Below are 23,359 nucleotides of genomic sequence, written 5' to 3'. Positions count from 1 at the left end.
AGGTATTTTGATTACAGTCGTATATATTTATAGATAGATAGACAGTATCTTGCTACAGTAAAACTAAGCACCAATAATTGGGAAAGACGCCAGTGATTATGTAAACAACTGTCGTGTGTGACTTTTGTATTTTGTGGCGTGAGTATTGAGTAATGCCCGCGTTTACTCCACCTATCGGCGCATTTTACTGTGAATTTACCGCCTGAGACCCGGTGAGGTTGGTGGATTTACTCCTGCACTTACACCGGTGGCTTTTATTCTGCATTCGGACCGTTTGATGAGTTAAATAACAGGGACCGCATGTGTTCACCACGATGAGGGTCTATCATATTTCCCATCTGCTGTGAAAATGACCTTTACGTGGATCAGAACAGACGGAAAGTTGGACGGAGGAAGTTGAAGTAAAGTGAATATTAGCCAGCAGCGCTAGCACCGCAACTTAAACGACACTTATTTGGCATTTTCATTCTGTTTGATTCAATATAGTGGTGATGTAAACGTGTAAATAGTGTTTATAGTCAACTTACTGCGTTATGTTTTTTGTGTCGCCCTGCTTTTTGTTTTTAGTAGAGTGAGTTTATTAGCTTGCCTTGCTAGCTGTCATTTGAACTACCTCTGAAGTCAGGATATGTTGTTTGCCAGATTATTTACCACTTTCAGTATATTTTACGTTCGTTTACTCGCAAAATATTAACATTAAACTTTATTTTTGTATCGTGTAAACAACATTTCACACAGTAGTCGTTCAGTGGAGATGTCAGTCATTACATTTAACTGTTAACGTTGTCTCAAATGTTTCTTCTAGAACTTAGCAGAAACAAATATTGACTCAAATGAGACAATTGTTGAGTATGAGACAACAGTAAGAGTATAGTTTGTTGACATTAATGTGTATGGCATAACTCAGATCAGAACAAATATCTGAGTTTACTTATGTTCTCAAACTCTAGAGGAGTACGATTGCAGGGTCTTATTAAGAACAGAATTATGCTTTATTTTGTATGAGAATCAATACAAATTGTCAATCCAAAGATAAAAGAAAAGAGTTACACACAAGTTTCCACTTTTCTCCATTTAATTTCTTTGCTGTCTCTGAAACTATTGACATTTCCAATAGAATGTGTTAGTTTGACATGCTGTCAATTTGCTGAAATCGCATTTATATTAGTTTACATGAATAGATATCCATATAGCTGTATACATTAGCAACCTGCTTTTCAAAAACCTTCATTTTGTATTGATAAGCTACAAACAAAATGTCTGTGTACTCAAAACTGCCCTCCCAGCTGAAAAACCCCCTTGTGAAAAAGACCATTCTCCTTCTTGTTGCGCTGTATGGGGCGAAGAAACTTTCCCCTTACGTATATGGCAAGCTGAAAGGAAGGACTGGTAAACAGGTTAAGGATACTGACCTGGTTACCTCCAATGGAGAACCCGAAGAAGTGGAAGCTGCAAGGAAAAAGAAAAGCTCCCCAGCTGTGAACCGCGAATTCTTCGAGAGGTTGATTCGTCTCTTGAAAATCCTCTTTCCTCGGCTTTTCTGCAAAGAACTTGGCCTGCTCGGTTTCCACTCTCTAGCTCTCATTTCACGCACCTTTCTCTCCATCTATGTAGCCAATTTGGATGGGCAAATTGTGAAAACCATTGTGAAGAAAGACCCCAGGGCGTTTGTGGTTGAGTTAACAAAATGGCTGCTCATTGCCATTCCGGCCACGTTTGTGAACAGTGCCATCCGTTACCTGGAGGGTCAGCTCAGCCTGGCCTTCCGCACCCGGTTGGTCACCCATGCCTACATGATGTATTTCAATGATCAGACATATTACCGTGTCAGCAACATGGATGGCAGGTTGGCAAACCCTGATCAGTCCTTGACTGAAGATGTGGTGATGTTTGCTGCCTCTGTGGCTCATCTGTACTCTAACCTGACCAAGCCGATCCTCGATGTGGTGGTAACCTGTTACACACTCATTAAAACTGCTGAGTCGAAAGGTGCCAGCACCACTTGGCCCGTCATCATAGCTGGCTTTGTGGTGGCACTTACTGCCAAGGTTCTGAGAGCGTTCTCCCCACGCTTTGGTAAACTTGTGGCAGAGGAAGCCAGGAGGAAAGGCGACCTTAGATACATGCATTCTCGCATCATCGCCAACTCAGAGGAGATTGCCTTCTATGGAGGACATAAGGTAAGAGAATATTCTTGTGGGTTAGTTTTCTGTCATCATATGCTCACCCTCATGTCTTTCCAAATCTTTATGACTTTCTTTCTCCCGAGGAATGCAAAAGGAGATGTATAGCATGCATAGATGTTTTCATACCATTAAAACAGACAGTGACTAGCAGCAATCAGAAAGGACCAAAAAGTGAAGTTGTTCAGTGAATACATTTCAATCTGCTCCTCACACAAAGCTTTGAAATATAACACATGAGACATATGGACTATTTTTGTGGTGCTTTCTAGTCCTTAATGATTGGTATTTTAAAAGTTGGGGCCACAATTAAAAATTAAAAAGTATTTAATATTAAATTTAAAAAATATATTTTTTTTTAAATAGTATGTTTTTTTAGCCTGTCAATGTTAATGTTAGCATAAGATGTTAATTAAATATGTTAAAGGCACAATATGTAATTTTTCGTCGCTTGTTCAAAACAAAGGCGCAGCTCAATGATGCCTTGATTTCGCGCAGTAATAAGGCTTACTGTGTTGAGCTATATAACAATTATTAGATTTCTGTTGGTGAATGTATCCAAACAGTTGCTCACCTGTCTAATAAAACACATATTAAAGCGTCTTTAGTGTGTTCATGGTTTCTAAAAAAAAAAAAAAAAAAATCGAAGGGTAACGCGAAAGGCGGCGCACAGACAAAAATTGCTTATTTCTCTGGATTAAAACATTCTTAGAAAATATTTGGGATAATGTAAGTACACAAGTCAACAAAATCTATAACATTGTCCTAGTGATTTTTAATCCAAAAATCTTACATATTGTGCTTTTAATTAATTTATACATTTTTAACACATTTAACAAATGTGATATTATTATATAATATATAATTGTATATAATATATATTATATTTTTATATTAATATAATTGGCTTGCATTCCAGGTTTTCGTAGAGCACTTTTTATTGTATAGAACAGCATTTATTGTAAAAAGTGCCATATAATTTTAATCACTTCTTTTAACTTTAGTTCACTGACAATTTAAAAGCTAATTGTTTTATTTTCTAAATATATACACTACCATTTAAAAGGTTGGGGTTTTGTTTTTGAAAGAAATTGATATTTTTATTCAGCAAGATTCTTAAATTGTTAAATAGAAAACAGTTATTTTAAATTGTAATAATGTTTCAGAATATTACTTTTTTACTGTATTTTCTATCAAAAAAAAAAAAAAAGCAGAAAAAAAACCTTTAAGCACTTTAAAGCATAATAGACATGAAAAAGACATAAAAGAAAAGAAAAATTTACCGACTCCAAACAGTGGTGTCTTTATGTTTCAGGAAATGTATGATTATGTTTTGATCATATTTAGAGATCATTGTAAGTTTGAAAGCCCCTGCTTTATGCTGTATTGTTGCTGTTAAATTCGTACATTTTTTTTTTTTTTTGTGTTCTATGGATGAAAAAGTCTTTGATACGTAATGAGGGGGTGTAAATGATGACTATCCCTTTAAGACTGCAACTCGAGTGTTTGAGGTCATTTTGTGCGTGTGTCTCAATGACAAAGCAAATGTCCCAGCTAAACAAACAGTGCCCCATGCTTGCAGTTGGAAATGTTCCTGAACTTCATGGTCATATGGCCAGAGAAACTGTTCATAGAGAGAGGTCATGTGGTGTGTCTGAATACAAAGAAGGCCCTGGAATTGGGGCAAAAGTCTGTTTGCTCCTCTGTGACCCCAGACACACACTGCACACACTCCACTTAACCTTCTTGATGGTTTTAATGTGCTCTGATTTTATGCTTAAAATACATTTTTTGAAACAAAATTTTGAAATGATCATGAGTCAGAAAGCCTGATTGGACACTATATTATTGAACAGCAGCTTGATGTTATCTTGTTGTCTGTGTATCTGCGTGTATGCATGTCTGCGTGTGTGTTTGCGTGCCTGCGTGTGTGCCCTGCGCAGATCGAGATGTTGCAGCTGCAGAGGAGCTACACGGCGCTGTCCGAGCAGATTAACCTGATCCTGTTCAAGAGGCTGTGGTATGTCATGCTGGAACAGTTCCTGATGAAATATCTCTGGAGCGCATCGGGCCTGGTTATGGTCGCTGTGCCCATCATCACTGCCACAGGATACTCTAAATATGGTATGGATTAAATTATGATTATCTGTAGTTCCTGTGCTCCTCTCTATGTCTGTGGCTCCAGACCTTTAGGCTCTGTGATTGTTTCAATCCAAAAATTCCTTGAAAATCCGTAAGCACGTGTTGATATGATTTTCCTAAAGGGGACACTTTAGTATCTTTTTTTTTTTTTTTTTTTTGTCCCTGAAGTCTGCTTATACGCTACCATTCAAAAGTTTGTGTTGGTAAGGTTTGTTTTTGAAAGAAGTCTGTTATGCCCACCAAGGCTGCATTTATTTGATCAAAAATACAATAAAAACAGCAAAATTATGAAATATTATTACAATTTAAAACAACAGATTTGTATTTTAATATATTTTCAAATGTAATTTATTCCTGTGATCAAAGCTGAATTTTCAGCATCATTACTCCAGTCTTCAGTGTCACATGATCCTTCAGAAATCATTCTAATATGCTGATTTGCTGCTCAAGAAACATTTCTTATTATTATCAATGTTGAAAACAGTTTTTTTCAGGATTCTTTGAAGAATAGAAAGTTCAAAAGAACGGCATTTATCTTGAAATAGAAATCTTTTATAACATTATAAATGTCTTTCCTATCACTTTTGATCAATTTAATGTGTCCTTGTCGATTTATTTCTTTAATATAAGTTTTAAAATATGACAGTTTTTAATATGTTTTAAAATAAGTTTTTTACTGACCCCAAACTGCTGTATGTTAAGACTTATATATGTTAATGCCCTCTACTCAGGACCTCAAAAATGGTTCCTAAAATGTGATAGACATGTTTGCTTCTCTTTCACCCCTATTGTATTTTATATATTTCTCTTGCTCATGTTCTTGTGACGTCCATTCAGATTCAGAGGATGTGAAACAGGCAGCCCTGGTGATGAAGGAGGAGGACTTGGTGAGTGAACGCACACAGGCTTTCACAACGGCCCGGAACCTTCTGAACGCTGCAGCTGATGCTGTGGAGAGGATCATGGTCTCCTACAAAGAGGTGAGATACATTTCACATACTAACATTTCAGTAGGCACTTTCAAGTCAAGATAAACTGTGAAGAAGAAAATAAAATGTTTCCAAAAGTACAAACTAAGCAGAAACTACATGAACAGAAATAGAAAGAAAATTACTTAAGTTGTCTTATTTTAATGTGCCCCTAAAGTGCCCCTTTAAAATGCCCAAAATTGGATTAAAATTGTGCAAATGCTGTTTTTTAACTGTTCCTAGTTTTGTTTTGGAGGCTCCTACAATAGAATTACTTGCATCCAAGGTCAAAAACACTTTAATTTTCTCACAATATACATTGCAGCATCAGCTCTTTTCTCACAGCGTCTGAAATGGTTCGATCAAGGATTCAGCCTCTCTAAACCCCTCCTTTCTGAGAGCCTACTCTGCTCTGATTGGTCAGATGGCCCAGTCTGTTGTGATTGGTCTATCACTTACAGAGTGTGTCGGTAACCAAATGTCCATTATCATTTATGAATTTCAGCGTCCTCAGCACTTGATACACAGTGATACGAACAGTCCTCATCCTTTAGAAATGCATGCAAAGTGGATTTGCTTTGGCAGCGCAGAAAACAGTGTCTTCTCGACCAAACTCTAGATAAGTGAAACTCAGAGATATGCGCTCAAACCAAACTCTTCCAGGTCTCAGCTACAACTACAGTGTTTGAGGGTCAAAGTAGTCGTTGTTCACAGGCACCCAATGAAGACCATAGGCTGGCATTATGCAAATTTGTTACAAACCTACGTAGGTTCGTGCAGGAAGTAAGGCTGGAATTACTGACGACTCGTTTCGTTAGTTCTTCTTTTGGGAAACACCTCCATTTATCTCCACTTTATCTTTGAATCTTTGCAGACCTTTTACATTCATTAGCTTCTACATGAAGGGTAATATCTGAAAAAGCATAGTAGGGGCACTTTAAACCAATAAACTATTAAAAAAAACAGTTTTTTTATATAACCAACCAACCACAGTTTATTTTGTATGTGATGTTTTGGGGCATGTTAATCTGAAATCTACGAATACACAATATAAAACCAGTGTGCATCAGTTGATCTTCTATCACCTTTTGTCATGTAAATGTAGCAAACCTAAACATTGTGCATCCAGCTCCAAATAAATAATTCTCTGCCATTTTCAGACTAGTTATTTCAGTCAAATTTGTTTCATGTTTGAAAGTGGCTAAAACTACTCCGTCATCCCATCACAGGTCACAGAACTGGCTGGATATACGGCTCGTGTGTATGAGATGTTCGAGGTGTTTGAGGATGTGCGTGTCGGGGTGTACCGCCGTTCGGCCACAGAGGTCAAGCCAGAAGAGACAGGAGCGGCTCAGAATGTGACGCATGGCATGAGAGTGGAGGGACCGCTGCAAATAAGAGGTTTGATCAAGTTTAGTCGCATCTGTTTTAGTTGTGTATCGTGTAACATGATAGCCATTTTCAGAATAGAATACCTCTGAAAGGAAGTGTTATAAAGTATGTATAATTTGCACAGTAATTTCCTATATGCATGGAATATGCAGATGATCTTACAACAAAATGTATCTTATACAGCCAGTGCATACTGCTTGGAATACTATATCCCACAATGCAATGTGCTCAACTTGACCTTCCATTTCTGGTGTGGCAAATGACCTGGAAGCAATGTAAACCATGATTTTGATTTGATCTCTTGTTAATTATTTGATTGGGCTTCCAAAAGTCCAAATTTTCAATCAAATAACTGCAGCCTTGGTAAGCATAAGAGACTTCTTTCAAAACTGTTTTAAAAATCTTACCAACCCCAAATGTTTGAACAATAGTCTATATTAAGTATATACTGAGCAGTACGTAGTTATCAGTGCATTTATATTCCATGCTGAACACAGTCATTTACGTTAAGTAACTTGTTTGTGTGTGTTTGTTTAGGTCAGGTGATTGATGTGGAACAGGGTATCAAATGTGAAAACCTGCCAATAATAACTCCTACAGGGGATGTGGTGGTTTCCAGCCTGAACATACAGGTAAATTCCCATCTTAAATCCTCCTTTAGTCATTTTAATGCATAATCTAATTTTACCAGTGCAAAATTGGCATGCGAATGTAGTAGGCATTGCATACTTGTTACAACCAATTAAAACCGCTCTCCATTTTCCAGCTAAGGAGACCGTATATTCAATTATTTCTTACTCCATGCTGCAATATCTTGTGCTCATGCAGAGTAAATGAGTCCGTGGCCTGATGCAACATGCTTGATTTATGCGCATGTGAAGTGTGAATATGTCAATGAGGCTGTTATCTGTTCTTATTTCTCTGGCTCAGTTCTGTGAGTACTTCACTGATAATACAGCACTGCTAATCAGTGTCTGACCTTTGACAGTTTAAAGTGGGTTTAGGTGGAGATTATTATGAGACCCCTATAGAGAATTTGTATGTATTTTGCTCATTCACTCTTACTGTCAGTTTTTGCTTGCATTAGCTTATCTTTATGGAATATTTGAATTAGTTTTCCCCGCCTGTGCTCTGTTGACAGATATAGTCAATTATTCTGAACAACTCAAAACATATTGGCAGGACTTAAAGCCGTAAACTTTAACGCTAGCAAGATAAGTTCAGCAAAATATGTTGCAGTCTTGCAGATTTTCCTTTGATATGTTCTCAGCACCGCTGTTTATTATGTACATGTTTTAGATAACACCTGCAGAGCCGATATGTCGATTAGTTGACTGACAACATGGACATGTGTGGGTGTTTTTTAACATCAAGCTTTTTGGTTAATATTTAAGACTAAGAGAAATGTATATGATGTGATTTAACTGGTTTTTAACATTTTCTTACCATTTTTAGCCTCCTTTTTTTTAGTTTTGTAGGCCTGTGGATTTACATTTCCTGTGGGGAAAAAAATACAAATATTCCATGCTCCAATAATATGAAGAAATATGCATAAAATCCATGCATGATAATTATACAACAATTATAAAAATGCTGTTTAAAGTAATTTTAGATGCAGTATAGTGTGTCATGTTGCATGGCACTTCAGCAACCCACATACAAAATTATTTTAGTATTTTAGTTTATCATTCTAAAATGAAAGATCATTTTTGCAAATATTAATGATCTTTTTTGTGTGTGTGTGTGTAAAACCTGTATTTCAGTGTTATCATTCAGAAAATAATAATTCATAAATTTGTCCACACTGTATTCTAAATTTAGGATACTTTATATATGTATATGTATTTAGAATATTATTCAAATTTTTTTTTATTAGAGTTCTTGTTTTATTATAATTATATATAATTTCAGGATTCATCAATATTAGACAAGGACATAACCATGTCTTGAACATTGTAGGGGAACAGTTTTTAATAAAGCATAAATTAACAGAACAGTGAAGGAAATTCTAGCTCTAATTCTAGTTGGGAAATAATCATTTTTGAACCATTTGCAAATAATATTTGCATTAAAATATGCACACGTTGGGCTGCTTTTATTTGTAATGTGTCTAATGTGTTGAAAACGTAAAAGTGTCTTGACATACTCCGTTAGGGATTACATGAATCACATAAATGGATAATTTCAATTAAAAACAGCCATAGTTTGTAGTTTGCATCATTGGATGTTACTGTTGGTCTTTTAACATTTTCTATCTCAAAACAAGTATTACATGTTTCGCTATTTACATCTTGCCTCACTCTCTTTCAACGTTAAACTGACGCTTCACGCTCTGTTTCTGTGTGTGAACATTAAACCCCGCCTACTTTGATTTGATTGGTCATCTCAATCATTTTGACATTCACTAGCGCTGTAGACCCCTGAGGCAGACCAGTCACCAGACTAAAATGTAACTTTTAAACCTTTTTGTCACCCTAACAACATCATACAGTGCACTGCGTAATGAAGTGCAGCAGAGCAGTGCAAGAATTTCATATATTGAGGGGACTTGTCCCCTTCAATGTCTATCGTAGTTACAGCCCTGATATTAGAATGAGGGTATGAAAAAATGTATGTGTGTACACACCTGTTGTGAATCCGGTGGAAATTTTGCATGAAACATCTGTGCCCATCAGTATGCAACTTATACTCAATTATTAGTGTATGACACTCATTGTTTAATTTACTATTTCAGTGTGAACTATTTCATTAAAACGATGCTTAGATGCTCTAGTTATGAATGCAGTTTATGCTTTATGCACCAGAATTCTTTAAAACCCATTTCTTAACTATGGATTGAGTATCTCTTCCCTTATGATTAATTCATGTTTTCTGCCAAATTCTGAGAAATGGGTCATGAGTAGCACAGTGTGACCCCCCTCTGGTCTGCCCCGGACAATGTGCTGATTATATTCCGGTTGCGCGTTGGTGTGCTCTTAGGGTTTCCACGACAGCGCCTCGATTTGCAGGGGCGGCATGGTGCTAATACCCTCTCATGGCCATGATGTCGCAGTCATGCGGTGTGCTCATGACACAATGCACGTTACCCACAATGCTTTCCTAGCCAAAAGCAGACCGCCTACTGCATGCCAAGAGGAAGAAAGCGCAGTAGACAATGATGTGATAGATGAAACCTCTCACGGAGGCCAGATATAATCTGACGTTGCTTTGAGGTTGTTACATTTTTGGATGAACTCAACTGTTCCATTAAAGGGGACATATCATGAAGATCTGGCTTTTTCCATGTTTAAGTGCTATAATCGGGTCCACGGTGCATCTACCAACCCAGAAAACGTGAAAAAGGACAACCGAGTAACTTTGTTTTGTACCGCCCCTTGTCAAAAGAGCATTTTTTTATCTGAACGATATTTTGGAAAAAATATTAGACTATTCACAGCATTTGATAGCAATCATAAACGTTAGCCTGGTGTGTATGGCTCTATTTGGGGCATCAATACGGGGCGTCGATATGGGTTTTGCACACAAAATTAACATGACGGCAGATGCTAGTCGGTAAGTTAGCTAGTCGAACTCCACAGCAACTACATAAATTTATCCACTAACCATTTAGAAACGTCCAATTGCATTCTAAAAGTTGTAACTCTCCATCAGTGTCCAACTCCGGTTTGAACAATGTAAGGCTGAACACCGTTACTGACAATTGTCATTTTGGCTGCGTGAGATTCTCCAGCTTTGTTGTTGTTGAGCAACCGAAGCGTGAGCTGTTAAAGCTCCACCCTCTTCTGGAAAGGGGGCCGAGAGCAGCAGCTCATTTTCACTTAAAGGGACACACAAAAATGGCTTGTTTTGCTCTTTTGCTCAAATTTGATAAGCTATAATAAATTATCTGTAGGGTATTTTGAGCTGAAACTTCACAGACACATTTTGGGGACACAAGAGACTTATATTATCTTGTAAAAGGGGCATTATAGGTCCCCTTTAAGATTAAATTGTCAGCTCTCTCCGGTTAAATCCGCACTTCACTGCCAGACAGCCATCAAAATAGGCTGAAATCACTCGACCAGCTTGTCTCTATACTTGGAAATAACATTAACCCATATGATTCACATTGGTTTGGTGTTGTGTTGAAGGTCTTTTAATAGTAATTGACGCTCTAGCAGGATGCGGCGCTGGTGTGTTTGTGTGTGTCTGGTGAATGGATGGCTTTAACTTAATGACAGGGTGCAGAGAGGGAGCGATCTGTTTTTCTCGGTATGTTGTGTTGTAGAGAGAGCCTTTGAAAACCATCAAGCGTTTCCATCACAGTGGCTCCTTTTAACCCTGTGGCTTTGCTGAATTTGTAAACACATTTAGCTGTTTCCTGTGGTTTGTCCCTCTGTGCATCTTTCTCTCTCTCTCTGTGTATGGGGGTGTTCTTGGATCTGCTGCATATATGTTTGTGTGTCTTTATTAACATGTTGGGGGGATGTTGGGTCTTTCTCTCCAGGTTGATGAAGGCATGCATCTGCTGATCACGGGCCCCAACGGTTGTGGAAAAAGCTCTCTGTTCAGAATCCTAAGTGGCCTCTGGCCCGTCTACAGCGGAGTGCTCTACAAGCCTTCACCCGAGCACATGTTTTACATACCTCAAAGGTACTACAGTTACACACCGCCTGCATGCGGTGACCTAAAAAGTATGCATTAAGTATGTACTTCACTGCTCATGGAAAGTTACAGTATATGCTTTTGACTATGTGGTAGGTAGGACTAGGGTTTATTATATAAAATGAAGCAACGTTTGATGATTTTAATGCATTATCAAGTTGGCATTAAGTTGTTTTGCAATCCCTCCTTCTCTCTTGACTTGCAACTATTTAGTTAGTTGTTTTAATATGTTTTAATGCCCTGATTTAAACTTAAGTTTCAGTGAATAAATTCAAAACTCTTATTCAATGATTCATTTCTGTAATCACTCTTCAGTGTATGTAATATAATCTGAGCTTGACATTAACACCCTCCAAATGCGGGTGGTTTTCAGCAGTGGCGTGTAACGCAGTCACTCCTACTAGCCACTTTGGTGGGTTGAATTTTATATATAATATATACATTTTTCAATTGTATCCTTTTTAAAAAGGCTTCTGAAATAATAAACCAAGTGCAATGTCGTGGTCAAAAATATTGATTTTTCAATGCTAAAATATCTGAAACGCTCAACTCATTTTCTGCAGAATAGATACACGATACCAGCTGTGCTTTCTCTCTCTCTCATCTCGCCGTCAGCGAGTTGACACACAAACCCGCCTCCCATCACTCACTTGATTTCGGCATGGGATTGTGCATATTGCACATAATTTTACTCATTCCTGCAGATTTTGTGTTCACACCCAAAGTGTGCGCACATAAAGTTGCCTCTCGGTACTAAATTGAGTTCTTTTTCGCAGCTTATTGCACTTAAACAGTCAAATACACACAAAATAATGTCAAAATGTCTTTGCGAGTCTTGGCCAGTATTAATATAAACACAGTCAGTTATGTTTTAAGTGAATGTTAAGTAAGGGATAATGTACATCCAACTGGTTGTTATTTCAGAATAAACCCAGACAGGGTGATCAGGATGATGCGAAGTGGAGGGGTCTTGCTTCAGCCAGAAGGGGTTTATTCTGAGAAAACAACCAGCTGGATGTACATTATCCCGCTTATTACATGGCTACTTGCCACATAAGTAAATAATTAGACACGAAATATTGATCAAAAAATCAAAATATTTTATTAGCTCTTTAAACACAAAGCTTCTGCGGTGAGAGCAGTTGCTAGCGCGGCAAGTTCAAACTAGACAGACATTTAAGAGATACGGTAGAGTCATACCACATGTTACACGGCATTTCGCCACATAAATAATTATGGGGATAAGAGATATTGATATGAGATTAAACTGATTTAAAATCATACCTGTTTGTTATCTTATAATCCATTACAGTGAGCAAATATTGAAATGGCAACAGCTGCGTTTGAGTCCGCGATACTGGATGACATAATTAAATAACTGTACACAAAATATTGATTTGACTGCGTTTTAATTTTTTATTAGCTCACCAAAGGCAAAACTTCCATGAGGAAATACCATTCCTAACAAGCGTATAGCGCTGCAGACTTCACTAACCCGGATGAGCCTGTGTTATCTGTTTTTAGCGGTTGTTATCGGGGAATAACATACCGCTGGATGCCGCTATTGACCAATCAGAATCAAGTATTCCACAGAGCCGTGTAATAACAGTTAAGAAGAACAACGTATGTGTAACAGTATAATGGATCCGTGTGTCAGGTCTTATACCGGCTGCCAAATTATGAGTATTCTATAATTAATTCTATAAATCAGAATTAGGGGGGTGAAATGTCATCATTTAACAATTTAAAAATGTAATAATTATGAAAACAATGGCCATTTTGTTGTAAATACATAAATATAGAAAGATAAAATCTTGACTACACAATTCAAAACCAATATGCCATCCAAACAACTTTTTGTCATTGTACTCTGATTTGGGACTAAATCTAATCTTGCATACAGAATATAATGTATATGCCAGTAGTGTAGAAATTGGCATGTGATTGTAGAGGGCTGATGATTCCTCTTTGTGCAGGTTCAGGGCCCAGTACTGAGACTCAGTCTGCTGGATTTTTGTTTAAGAATTAAGATCAATTAGAAGGCATAGGCGTGGGTGTGTGTGCATGTGTTTATTTCCATTTCCCACGCCGTGCCAGGTTAATTAGTGCTGATGAGCGTGCTGATTAAAAAGAGGAGCACAATCCAAAAGCAGTCAGCACATATGGTGCTCCTGTGACTGCGTTACATGTCGGCTTCATTACAAACCCAACAGGAGCACAGCATCGTGTCGTGTTCATGATCACACAACGGGATGTGTCCGACATCATTTAAAACCAGCAGCTGTTTGTCATTTGGCCTGCTTGCAGTTCACTGAACATCTCAATTTATCAGAACTGTTAAAGAAAAAAAAGATCGAATAACACTTTGTTCTCCTTTTTATAGGATGTGCCTAAGGTTTAATGATTTTTGAGTAGACTACATTCTGAAACACTTCGCCCATTTTGCTGTCATTTTATGGAAATTATTAATTCAGGATGTGAAACACAGTGGATAGATGAATAGATAGATCAAACAAGACATACTGTGAAAACATCATTACATACACAGTGAGAAATATAAATGTTATTCAGAAGTAATACCTTTTCATCAAATGAATCTGGCTATTTTATAAAAACAGATTTGGACTCAAGTTTCATTTCAACTCATCCAGAACAAAAAGAACTAAAAGATTAAATGCCAGGATTTTGGATTTATTATTGTTGTTTTTACTTTTCAGGCCTTATATGTCGGTGGGAACGCTGAGAGATCAGGTCATCTATCCTCACTCTGTTCAGGAGATGCAGGAGAAGGGCATTTCTGACCTGCAGCTGGAGGACATACTCAAAACTGTGAACCTCTGCTACATCCTGGAGAGAGAGGGAGGTGAGAGATGTCACAAGAACATATCCTCAGAAATCATTCTTAGTCATTTATAAACAATACATCGTATATATATTTATGTGTGTGTGTATATATACAGTAGAGGCCAAGTGATTTTGGGATTACGAAAATTTACATCTTCACCCTTTATTCAAATATTAAAAATTTGTTAAAGGTTTTATAAGCATATTGCGTAGTTATGCTTGTAGACACTTGTTTTATTTGTAATAACACAATGAAACATGCCAAATTGTGCAGACATAATTTTAGCCCAGGATATCATACAAAGAAATTATGAACACATGCAAAAACAAGAGAGAACCACCGACATATTAATAGCTGATTATGTTATAGTCGATGTATGCTTTTACCCATGAGCTTTTTGTTTTTCCATGCATTTTTTTTTTTTTTTTTTGCATAGTAAAATAAAGTTTGGCTTTTTTGCTAAATATTGTTTGCCAAAATAATGTCAGATAAATACCTTAACCAAGTTTAGTGTTTTGTTCTTCAGTCATATTTAAAATATTTTAAAAATATAAAATATTTTCGTCATATTTTGATGGTTTAATCGAATTTATAGGGTCATTAAAAACAAATATTCCTTTACAGACATAATTTTTGGCCACTACTATATATATATATATATATATATATATATTTACAGTACCATTTTTTTAAATATATTTTTTAATTTGTTACAAAAGATTTCTATTTCAAATTAATTTTGTTCTTTTGAATCAGCATTTTTTTCAGCATTGGTAATAATAAGAAATGTTCAGTATATAAGAATGATTTCTGAAGGATCATGTGACACTGAAGACTGGAGTAATGATGCTAAAAATTCAGCTTTGCATCACAGGAATAAATTACATTTGAAAATATATTCAAGTAGAAAACAGTCATTTTCAAATGTAATAATATTTCATATTATTACTTTTCTTGCTATATTTTTAATCAAATAAATGCAGTCTTGGTGAACATAAGAGACTTCTTTTAAATACATTCAAAAGTATTATTCACCCCAGACTTTTGAATGGTAGTACACACAGTCTGATATATGAATGTTTGTTTATTTTCATCAGTGTCATCAAGATAAAAGCAAGCACAACACATTTAGTGTACTGCATGTAAAGTGTTGAACTAACAGATGTTTTAGATGAAATATTAATAAAATATAATTAATAATTAATGTGTAAATGATTCAGTAATACTGTAGCAGCAAAACTGTATTGGTTGTAAGCATATATTATGAGTAGTATTTAGGGGTGTAACGGTACACAGTACATGGGCGGAAATCGCGGGGGGTCAGGACCTGTGAATCATCACTGGTCTCACGATTCAATTCGATTATGATTATCATGTCAATTCAATTCCACGATGCATCACGATGCGTTGCATCCTCAATTTTCAATATTACTGCACATGGCTACATTTTCGTCAATGAATACAAGCAGTCAGATATATGAACTCCCCTTTTGTTTTATCTGCTCCAAGAAAGTGAACTTCCTGAATGTAGCAAACATCAAACAAAACTTAAGTCTGAACACAGCATATGACAGGAGCATTTAGAACTAATAAACTAGTAAACACCAAAAGCGCCTGAAACATACAATAAAGTTCACACACACTCGCACACACATTTTTTATTACTCACTTTTGTGTTTCGCCTCTCTCCGCCAAACGTCAGTAGGCTATAATCGATTATGGTCTATTTACTGCATAATTTCAACACCCCTAAAATATAGTGCATATATTTAGCGAAAGAGTTCATTTCTCTGGTGAACTAACAAGCTGTGGACACTGAATGACTTGCCTGAGGTAAATGTAATGCTACGTGACATATTGTTTACAAGCTGTTTTGTTGATGTCTTTCAGCCGTTGAAACACTGATTGAGCGATTACATGAGATATGATACATTTCAGTAAGTTGTACTGTATCTTTCAACATACCTTCAGATGTTTATTTATGTTTATTCTGTAACTAGTTTTAAAGAGGAAGAGATGATCGTGTTTACTCACCCTCGCTAATGAGGCGCCCATACAGTGATCTGTCACGGCATATTAAAGAGCGTCAAAACGGCATTTTCTGTTTAAATTTCATGATAAAATTGAGAGAATTTGAAAGATGACACTTTGTTTCTTATCGGAAGTAACAAAACGAGGAGCTAATTGTGATTATTGGTGGTTAATGGTGGTTAGTTGTGTGCACATAAGACACGTGCCGAAAGTTTGCAGGATGAATACGTGTAGTGTTACACCCCTAATTACTATTTAATCAAATGTCAAGGAAGAAAAATTTGTAAAGTGAGGTCAACCTCAACAATGGGCCAGGGCTGGGCCGTGGCAGCAGAGGGCGGGGGGCGTTCGGTACGCCATGAGAGAACCTTATGAGTGTATCGCTGTTTTCTGGTTCGGTTTGAATATTGTTACACCCCTAGTAGTATTTAAACATTATTAAATATTGTCAGGTTGGGATGCACTGAACGACTGGAAGGATGTGTTGTCTGGAGGAGAGAAGCAGCGGATGGGCATGGCCAGGATGTTTTACCATAAGTACGTCACAAAGAGTATTTACATTTTGACACTGTTTACATCCAGATTTAATAATATAGAGACTGATCCTTTCTGTACGTCTTTGCAGAAATCTGTTTGACTGACAGTTGTAAACATTTTATCAAATATAACACACATTTATGTTATATTAGGACATATATTATGATAGTACCATCGTTTTTTCACACTACACTTATTCCTGGGCTAACATCTATTTAAATCCCAGTTAAGAATCAGGGATATTATTCGGGTATTTTCCGAGTAATGATCTTTCGGTTGCTTGAAATAATTGTTAGAATGACTTCCTGTCTCTGAAAGAAAAATTACCCCTTTGAAGATGATAAATTTTGATACTGCTCATGGTTTCATTAAAGCCACTGAATTGATAAATATTCAATTACTGAGTGTTAATAGCATTTAACTGGATTCAGTTCGTGTTTTTGGAATCTATACAGCTCACTTTGCATTTGAAGCAAGCAGCTGCTTGAGGGGAGATTATTGTAGAACCACTCAGATATTTATTAATGGGAAAGAAAGTCAGAATATAAAAAATTAAACAATTCGACTGCCAACTACTGCTTTTAAGTCTGTTGAAAAAGTCCCCAACAACTTGTGTGTTTAAAGCTGATAAATCTGTGGTTTATCTCTAACAGGCCTCAATACGCCCTCCTAGACGAGTGCACGAGTGCTGTGAGTATTGATGTGGAGGGCAAAATCTTTGAAGCTGCAAAGGATGCTGGGATTGCGCTTCTCTCTATTACACACCGTCCTTCTCTCTGGTGGGTTTTCAATTGTATGAAAATGAAGAGCAGTTCCTTTATTGCTTGTGGGGGGAAAAAAAGTGTATTTATGTTAATTCAGGAACTAAGCATTGAATCATAAACACATAAGATTAAAGGGGTCATATGATGGAAAACAGGATTTTTCTTGCTCTTTAGAAGTTGAAATTTGATGTACCGTGTAGACATACTCTGTATTCACAACACAAAAATCCCTCCCCAGACTATCCAACAAAGCTGCAATAACGGGTTGTTAAAGGTGCTGAATGCCCAGCATAAAATCGGAAATAGGTGTCACGGGAGAAAACATCTGTTTCTGTGATTGCGCTAGAAAAAAATAAAAGAATCAGGGAAACGGCCCACACTCTCTGGTCTCTGCATATGAATCCTGTCTTATTTTAGGTTTTGGAGAAAGGGTGTGTGGAAGTTAGCTAAATGATGTGAATCTTTTAAGAGATCATCACATCCATGAGCACATTAACATAAGATCGCTTAGATTAATACTTTTAATTAGTAAGGATGCACTCAATTAATTAAAAGTGACAGTAAAGAAAGACATTTATAATGTAACAAAAGATTTCTATTCCAAATGCTGTTCTTTTGAACCTTTTATTCGTCAAAGAATCCTGAAAAAATTGTATCACGGTTTCCACAAAAAAAATTAAGCTGTTTTCAACATTGATAATATTAAGAAATGTTTCTTGAGCAGCAAATAAGCATATTACTGTAGAATGATTTCTGAAGGACCATGTGACACTAACTATGTTTCCATCCAAAGTTGCGAATTTAACTTGTGCACAAATTTGGAATATCACATAAAACATTTGCGAATAAAGCACTGTTTCCATCCAGTGAGACGAAGAGAACAAAATTGTCACTTCCTGAAAAACTGGCACTAAATATCACTAAGAAAAATGGAAGTTGCTGCAGTAGAAGCCACTGTATATAATAATTTTCGTATATAATAAATTACTTGCGCCTCAGAGCGCGCAGGCAAAACGCAATAAACGCTGTCGCATGAACACAATCGTGAGACGCTTCTGGGAGGGAATTATACCAAACCACTTTAACAACAGAGATGAAGCCAATCAGTGTGTGTATATATATATATATATATATATATATATATATATATATATATATATATATATATATATATATATATATATATATATGGGATGATTAGGAGGCCATGAGGATGGACAGAGGCCAATAGGCAGATTTGGCCAGGATGCTGGGGTTACACCCCTACACTTTTTCGAAGGACATCCTGGGATTTTTAATGACCACAGGGAGTCAGGACCTCAGTTTAACGTCTCATCCGGAGGATGAGTGAATATAGACTTCTTAAAAGTATGGTAGTAAAAAGAGCATGCTTATTTTCATGGGTATGAAAGTGGGTGAAAAATGGTCGTCAAAAACTAAATTACGACTGTTTTTGGTGCAAGAAACCTCAGTAGCTCCTCACTGTAGAACACACAAGATCCAGGGGGCAGAGACGGGCAGATCTAGGGATATGTAGATCTCGTGTTCTGCAGTGAGGACCATCTCAGAAACCTGGATTAGCCTTATAAGAGAACTTTATAGAAAATAAATAAATAATAATAAACTTTAGAAGTGTATAATACTGCAGTTTCGTGCTTATATTACTGTAAAACTTTCCAGGAATTTAAGAAAAAAGCCCATGTAAGGACACTGCTCAGCTTTAAACTTTGTTTCATCCAGTGGTTTTTCTACCAGCATCTTTGCATTACTTTAAATCCAAATAACAAGCATTGACCTAAACTTCCTTTGCTTACAGGAAGTACCACTCCCACCTGCTGCAGTTTGATGGCGAAGGCGGCTGGCGCTTTGAGAAGTTGGACGCCTCCACGCGTATTTCCCTGCAGGACGAGAAGCTTCGGCTCGAAACCCAGCTCTCGGGAATTCCTAAGATGCAGCAGCGGCTGGTAGAGCTGTGCCGCATTCTGGGGGAGGACAGCAGCCTGCCGAACCCAGGGGAAGTGGAGGAGGACGACGGGATGGAGGGAGAGAGGGAACAACTAAAGGAGGTGGAGGAGGAGGAGAGAGATGTGGTATCTGCTAGAAAAGGGAAAGACCTTATGGAGTGATTTGAAGATAATGACGGATGTTTTCGAGGCCAGGTGTGAGCGTGTTTGTGTGTGTGTGTTTTGTGTGCATATATCAACCCACACATGCTTTAGAGGCATGTATTGAGTTAACAATGTGTTTCTAGTAGGGTTGGGAATCAAGAACTTAATCAGAACCAGTTCCTTTTTTATAAAGAAATACCACAACAGGAATCATTTTAAGGAGGTTTGATTTCATTAATGGTTCTAGAACGTTTACATTCCACACCGATTCAGAAGAAACACTAATAAAATATGCAAAACATGCATCAGAGCCACTTTAAACCACCATTTTCTGTCAGCTGTGCATGAGAATTTAAGTGTAATTAATTTAAAAGGTCTGTGAAAACAGCTTTTCGTGGTAAAGGTTGCTTCTGTGCGGCTTTGCAGTGGAAAGATGGCTTAAAACTTTCTTTTTCACAGTTGTTTTGATTACATTTAGGGTTGTGAGCCATTCAGAGTTGAATTCAGAATGTTAGGAAGTTGAATTAAAATGAATTGAAATTTAGAATTTCAAGAAATTTATGTAACTGCCAGTTTTACTTAAAAGTTGTCAAGAATGTTTTGGAAAAAAAAGTTTTGGAAGTTTAAAAGCCATGCAGACAGAAAATGATTAGAGTCCCCTGCAGTCAATGATTTTATCCTTTAAAACTCATCTTTGATAATCAAGATGACATGTTTAAACATTTTCTTCCTGTGAAAATAATTTCTTCATGTCTTAAAATAGCTTGAATGTAACTCTACACCTTTGCTTCATTTAGTATACGTAGACTCATGAATATGCAAATTAGTCCCTGCTTCCACTCAGTCACACCTGCTCGGACAACCTGATCCACTCGGTCAACTGTGGTAAAAGCTACACAATGGCAAGTGGAAATACAGGTTTAATTCAGCCATATACTGTATGTTTGAACCAGAAACTGATTCAGAAGAAGAAGTGGAAGAGTGAATTATACAGGCTCGTCTACAAGAATAGTAATGCGTATTATGTATTGCTCTCTACAACATCGGACACATAGTGGTAATTGAAATGATTAGCCTTTAGCTTGACTACGTTATCAAACAGCTAATAATGTGTTGCTAATGTTACACAAACCATGTTCCCATGTTCAGAGTCAGACAGCTGCCTTCTAAAATCTTTTACAATCATTCATTCTTTCTGCCTCAAAATTACTAAAAGAATCATTAACAGAACCGTTTAGGAATCAGAATCGGAATCAGATTCCCATCTCTAGTATGTAGACAGAAAACGCACAGTGAACACTTCAAAGATTTTGTTAGCTGTACAAAGACAGTGCAGTTAGAAAGTGTTTGTTTATGTATGTGAATGTGTGTGTGTGTGTCTAGCACTCGAGTCTGGGTGTGTTTTGGGGGAGGGAGTGGGAGACAGCTGCCAACTCCACCAGGTGCGGTCGATGATGAAAGCACCTATGAAAGCTGTTCCTCATGCTCGTTATCGCTGTTCTCTGAAGAATTCTCTGGAAATCTGCGGGACCCAGGCGGCGTGTGCGTCTGCGTGTGTCTTTAGGGAAAGGGTGACAGTCGAGTTTGGGTTCTGCTGTTTTGTATCAGTTCAGCGGTGGTATTGTCAAACTTCTAAGGAGTCGCCAAGAATGCTGTAGCTCAAAACCGTTCCATGTTTTAATGCGAAATCAAAAAGGGCAAATTTGTCCTCAGTGTAGATAGTAAACGTCTTTGCTTTAATGCAATTCTAATTCATATTTAGACCGTGACCACATCTTACATGCACATCAATATCAGGATTGATTATATGTACAGTATGCATCATGTAACCTTGCAAACGTGTTTGCCGTAACTTACGCTGCGTACATGTACAGTAGTGGCCAAAAGTGATGTCCGGCCTAGGAAAATGGACATCTTCACCTTTTATTTTAATATTATTACAAATTTGTTAAAGATTTTGCAAGCATATTGCATAGTTTTGCTTGAAGTAAATTGTTTATTTGTAGTAACACAATGAAACATGCCAAATTGTGCCGACATAATTTTTGGCCAGGCTGTCATACAAAGAGATTATGAACACATGCAAAAATGAGAGAACCAACGAAATATTAATAACTGATGATATTGTAGTCAGTGTATGCTTTTTCCTGTGAGCTTTTTGAGCATTTTTTATGCCTTTTTTGCCAAATACCTTAACCAAGTTTAGTGTTTTGTTTTTCCTTCGTATTTAAAATAGATAGATAGATAGATAGATAGATAGATAGATAGATAGATGGATAGATAGATATATTAGTGGTGTCAAATGATTAATCACGATGTTATGACCCTACAAGCTTGATTAAACAATCAAAATGGGAGGAATATATATATAATATATAATAGTGCTGTCAAACAATTAATCGCAATTAATCGCATCCAAAATTGTTCCAAGTTTGTGTTTACATAATACAGTATATGTGTGTGTACTGTGTATAATTATTATGTATATATAAATACACACACATGCATGTATATATTTAAGAAAAATTTGTTTTATTTATATATAATTTAAAGTATATAAATATATATACAGTATATGCATGCAAATATTACACTATATACATGTATGTGTGTGTATTTAAATATAGTACACACACATATATTATGTAAACACAAACTTTTATTTTGGATGCGATTAATTAATTATAATAAATAAATATATATTTCTCCCATTTTGATTGTTTAATCGAGTTTGTAGGGTCATAAAAAATAAAAATCCCCTCCGGACATCACTTTTGGCCACTTCTGTATATAGGAATATCTGAATAACATGTAAACATCTTTTCCGTGACAATGTGCATGTAAATGTGGTCAATAAGAAATTTCTCATTTTAAAAATGTAGCTTTTTTTCTTTAAACAATCAGCGAGAAGCACCTTATTAAATTTCTTTTTTATCTTCATAAGACAGACATCAGTTGAACCTCACTCTCTAATTATGTCAATTAGAGGAGATCATTTTTTCTATTAATTAAACTTTTATGCTCTAATTTTGTACAAAAAGCCAGAGGGTAGGACTGATACGTCTTTTTCGAAATGAAAAACTAGAGCTTGATTGTGTTCGTCTGAGCGCAGGGCCTGAAGGAGCGCCTGTGGACACATGATTAAATCAGCTCTGGTTTAGCCCAAGGTGATGCCGTCTGAAATGTGTATTAGTGTTAGTTGTAGGGTGATGACCGCTAGGGTTAATCTTAACATTAACCAGACCTCTTCCAACCGAGACATTTCTTTAAAGTGTCCTTAGAATTTCAATCCTTTATGTAACATTTCAAAGTGCTTTTGTCTCTTGTTGTGTGCTGACTTCAGAAGTCAATCACTTGAAAGACGTTTCACACTCGTAACATTTAATTACTGCTTTAAAAGAAATTTCCATTCAAAAGAAAAATCTGTCCACAATATTTGTATGACATTGAATTTCATGTCTGTATTTCTTCCTAAAATATTTTATAATGTGAGATTTTGCACAGATGATTTTGTATCTTGAACCACGATTTGATGATCTTTTCATTGCAATGATTATTTGTAAGACATTTCAAGCTAACATCTTACCTTTCCTAATGCAAACTATTTTGTGTTGTGTTTTCTTTAGGTATGACTATGATAGAAGCGATTGCAATGTAATTGATTCAATTTGGACCCTTTGCACATTTGCCTGAATTAAAAAATGTAATTCTGCAATCTAATAAAACATTTCCTATTGAAAACCTC

At 36.6% G+C, this 23,359-nt stretch overlaps 1 protein-coding gene across 2 annotated transcripts; it reads left to right on the top strand.

The window, feature by feature from the left end:
• The first annotated feature begins 155 nt into the window (after positions 1-155).
• abcd1 (ATP-binding cassette, sub-family D (ALD), member 1) lies at positions 156-23,359 on the top strand. 2 transcript variants are annotated; one of them, XR_007931244.1, is made up of 10 exons: positions 156-2,180; positions 4,127-4,307; positions 5,163-5,305; positions 6,523-6,694; positions 7,223-7,317; positions 11,172-11,317; positions 14,047-14,192; positions 16,065-16,111; positions 16,658-16,742; positions 17,396-17,455. XR_007931244.1 is itself a non-coding variant. In XM_051902849.1 (10 exons), the coding sequence occupies exons 1-10, from the start codon at positions 1,257-1,259 to the stop codon at positions 19,630-19,632; spliced, it is 2,328 nt and encodes a 775-aa protein (XP_051758809.1). In that variant the 5' UTR covers positions 159-1,256; the 3' UTR covers positions 19,633-23,359. The 2 variants fall into 2 exon arrangements, 1 of the variants encoding a protein (XP_051758809.1); XM_051902849.1 differs by lacking the exon at positions 16,065-16,111 and adding an exon at positions 19,323-23,359 and having other exon boundaries at positions 159-2,180; positions 17,396-17,521.

Source organism: Ctenopharyngodon idella, chromosome 8 (assembly GCF_019924925.1).
Source record: "Ctenopharyngodon idella isolate HZGC_01 chromosome 8, HZGC01, whole genome shotgun sequence".
NCBI lineage: Eukaryota > Metazoa > Chordata > Actinopteri > Cypriniformes > Xenocyprididae > Ctenopharyngodon > Ctenopharyngodon idella.
Note: the sequence above shows the minus strand (reverse complement) of the source record. Positions and strands in the feature narration are given on the sequence as shown.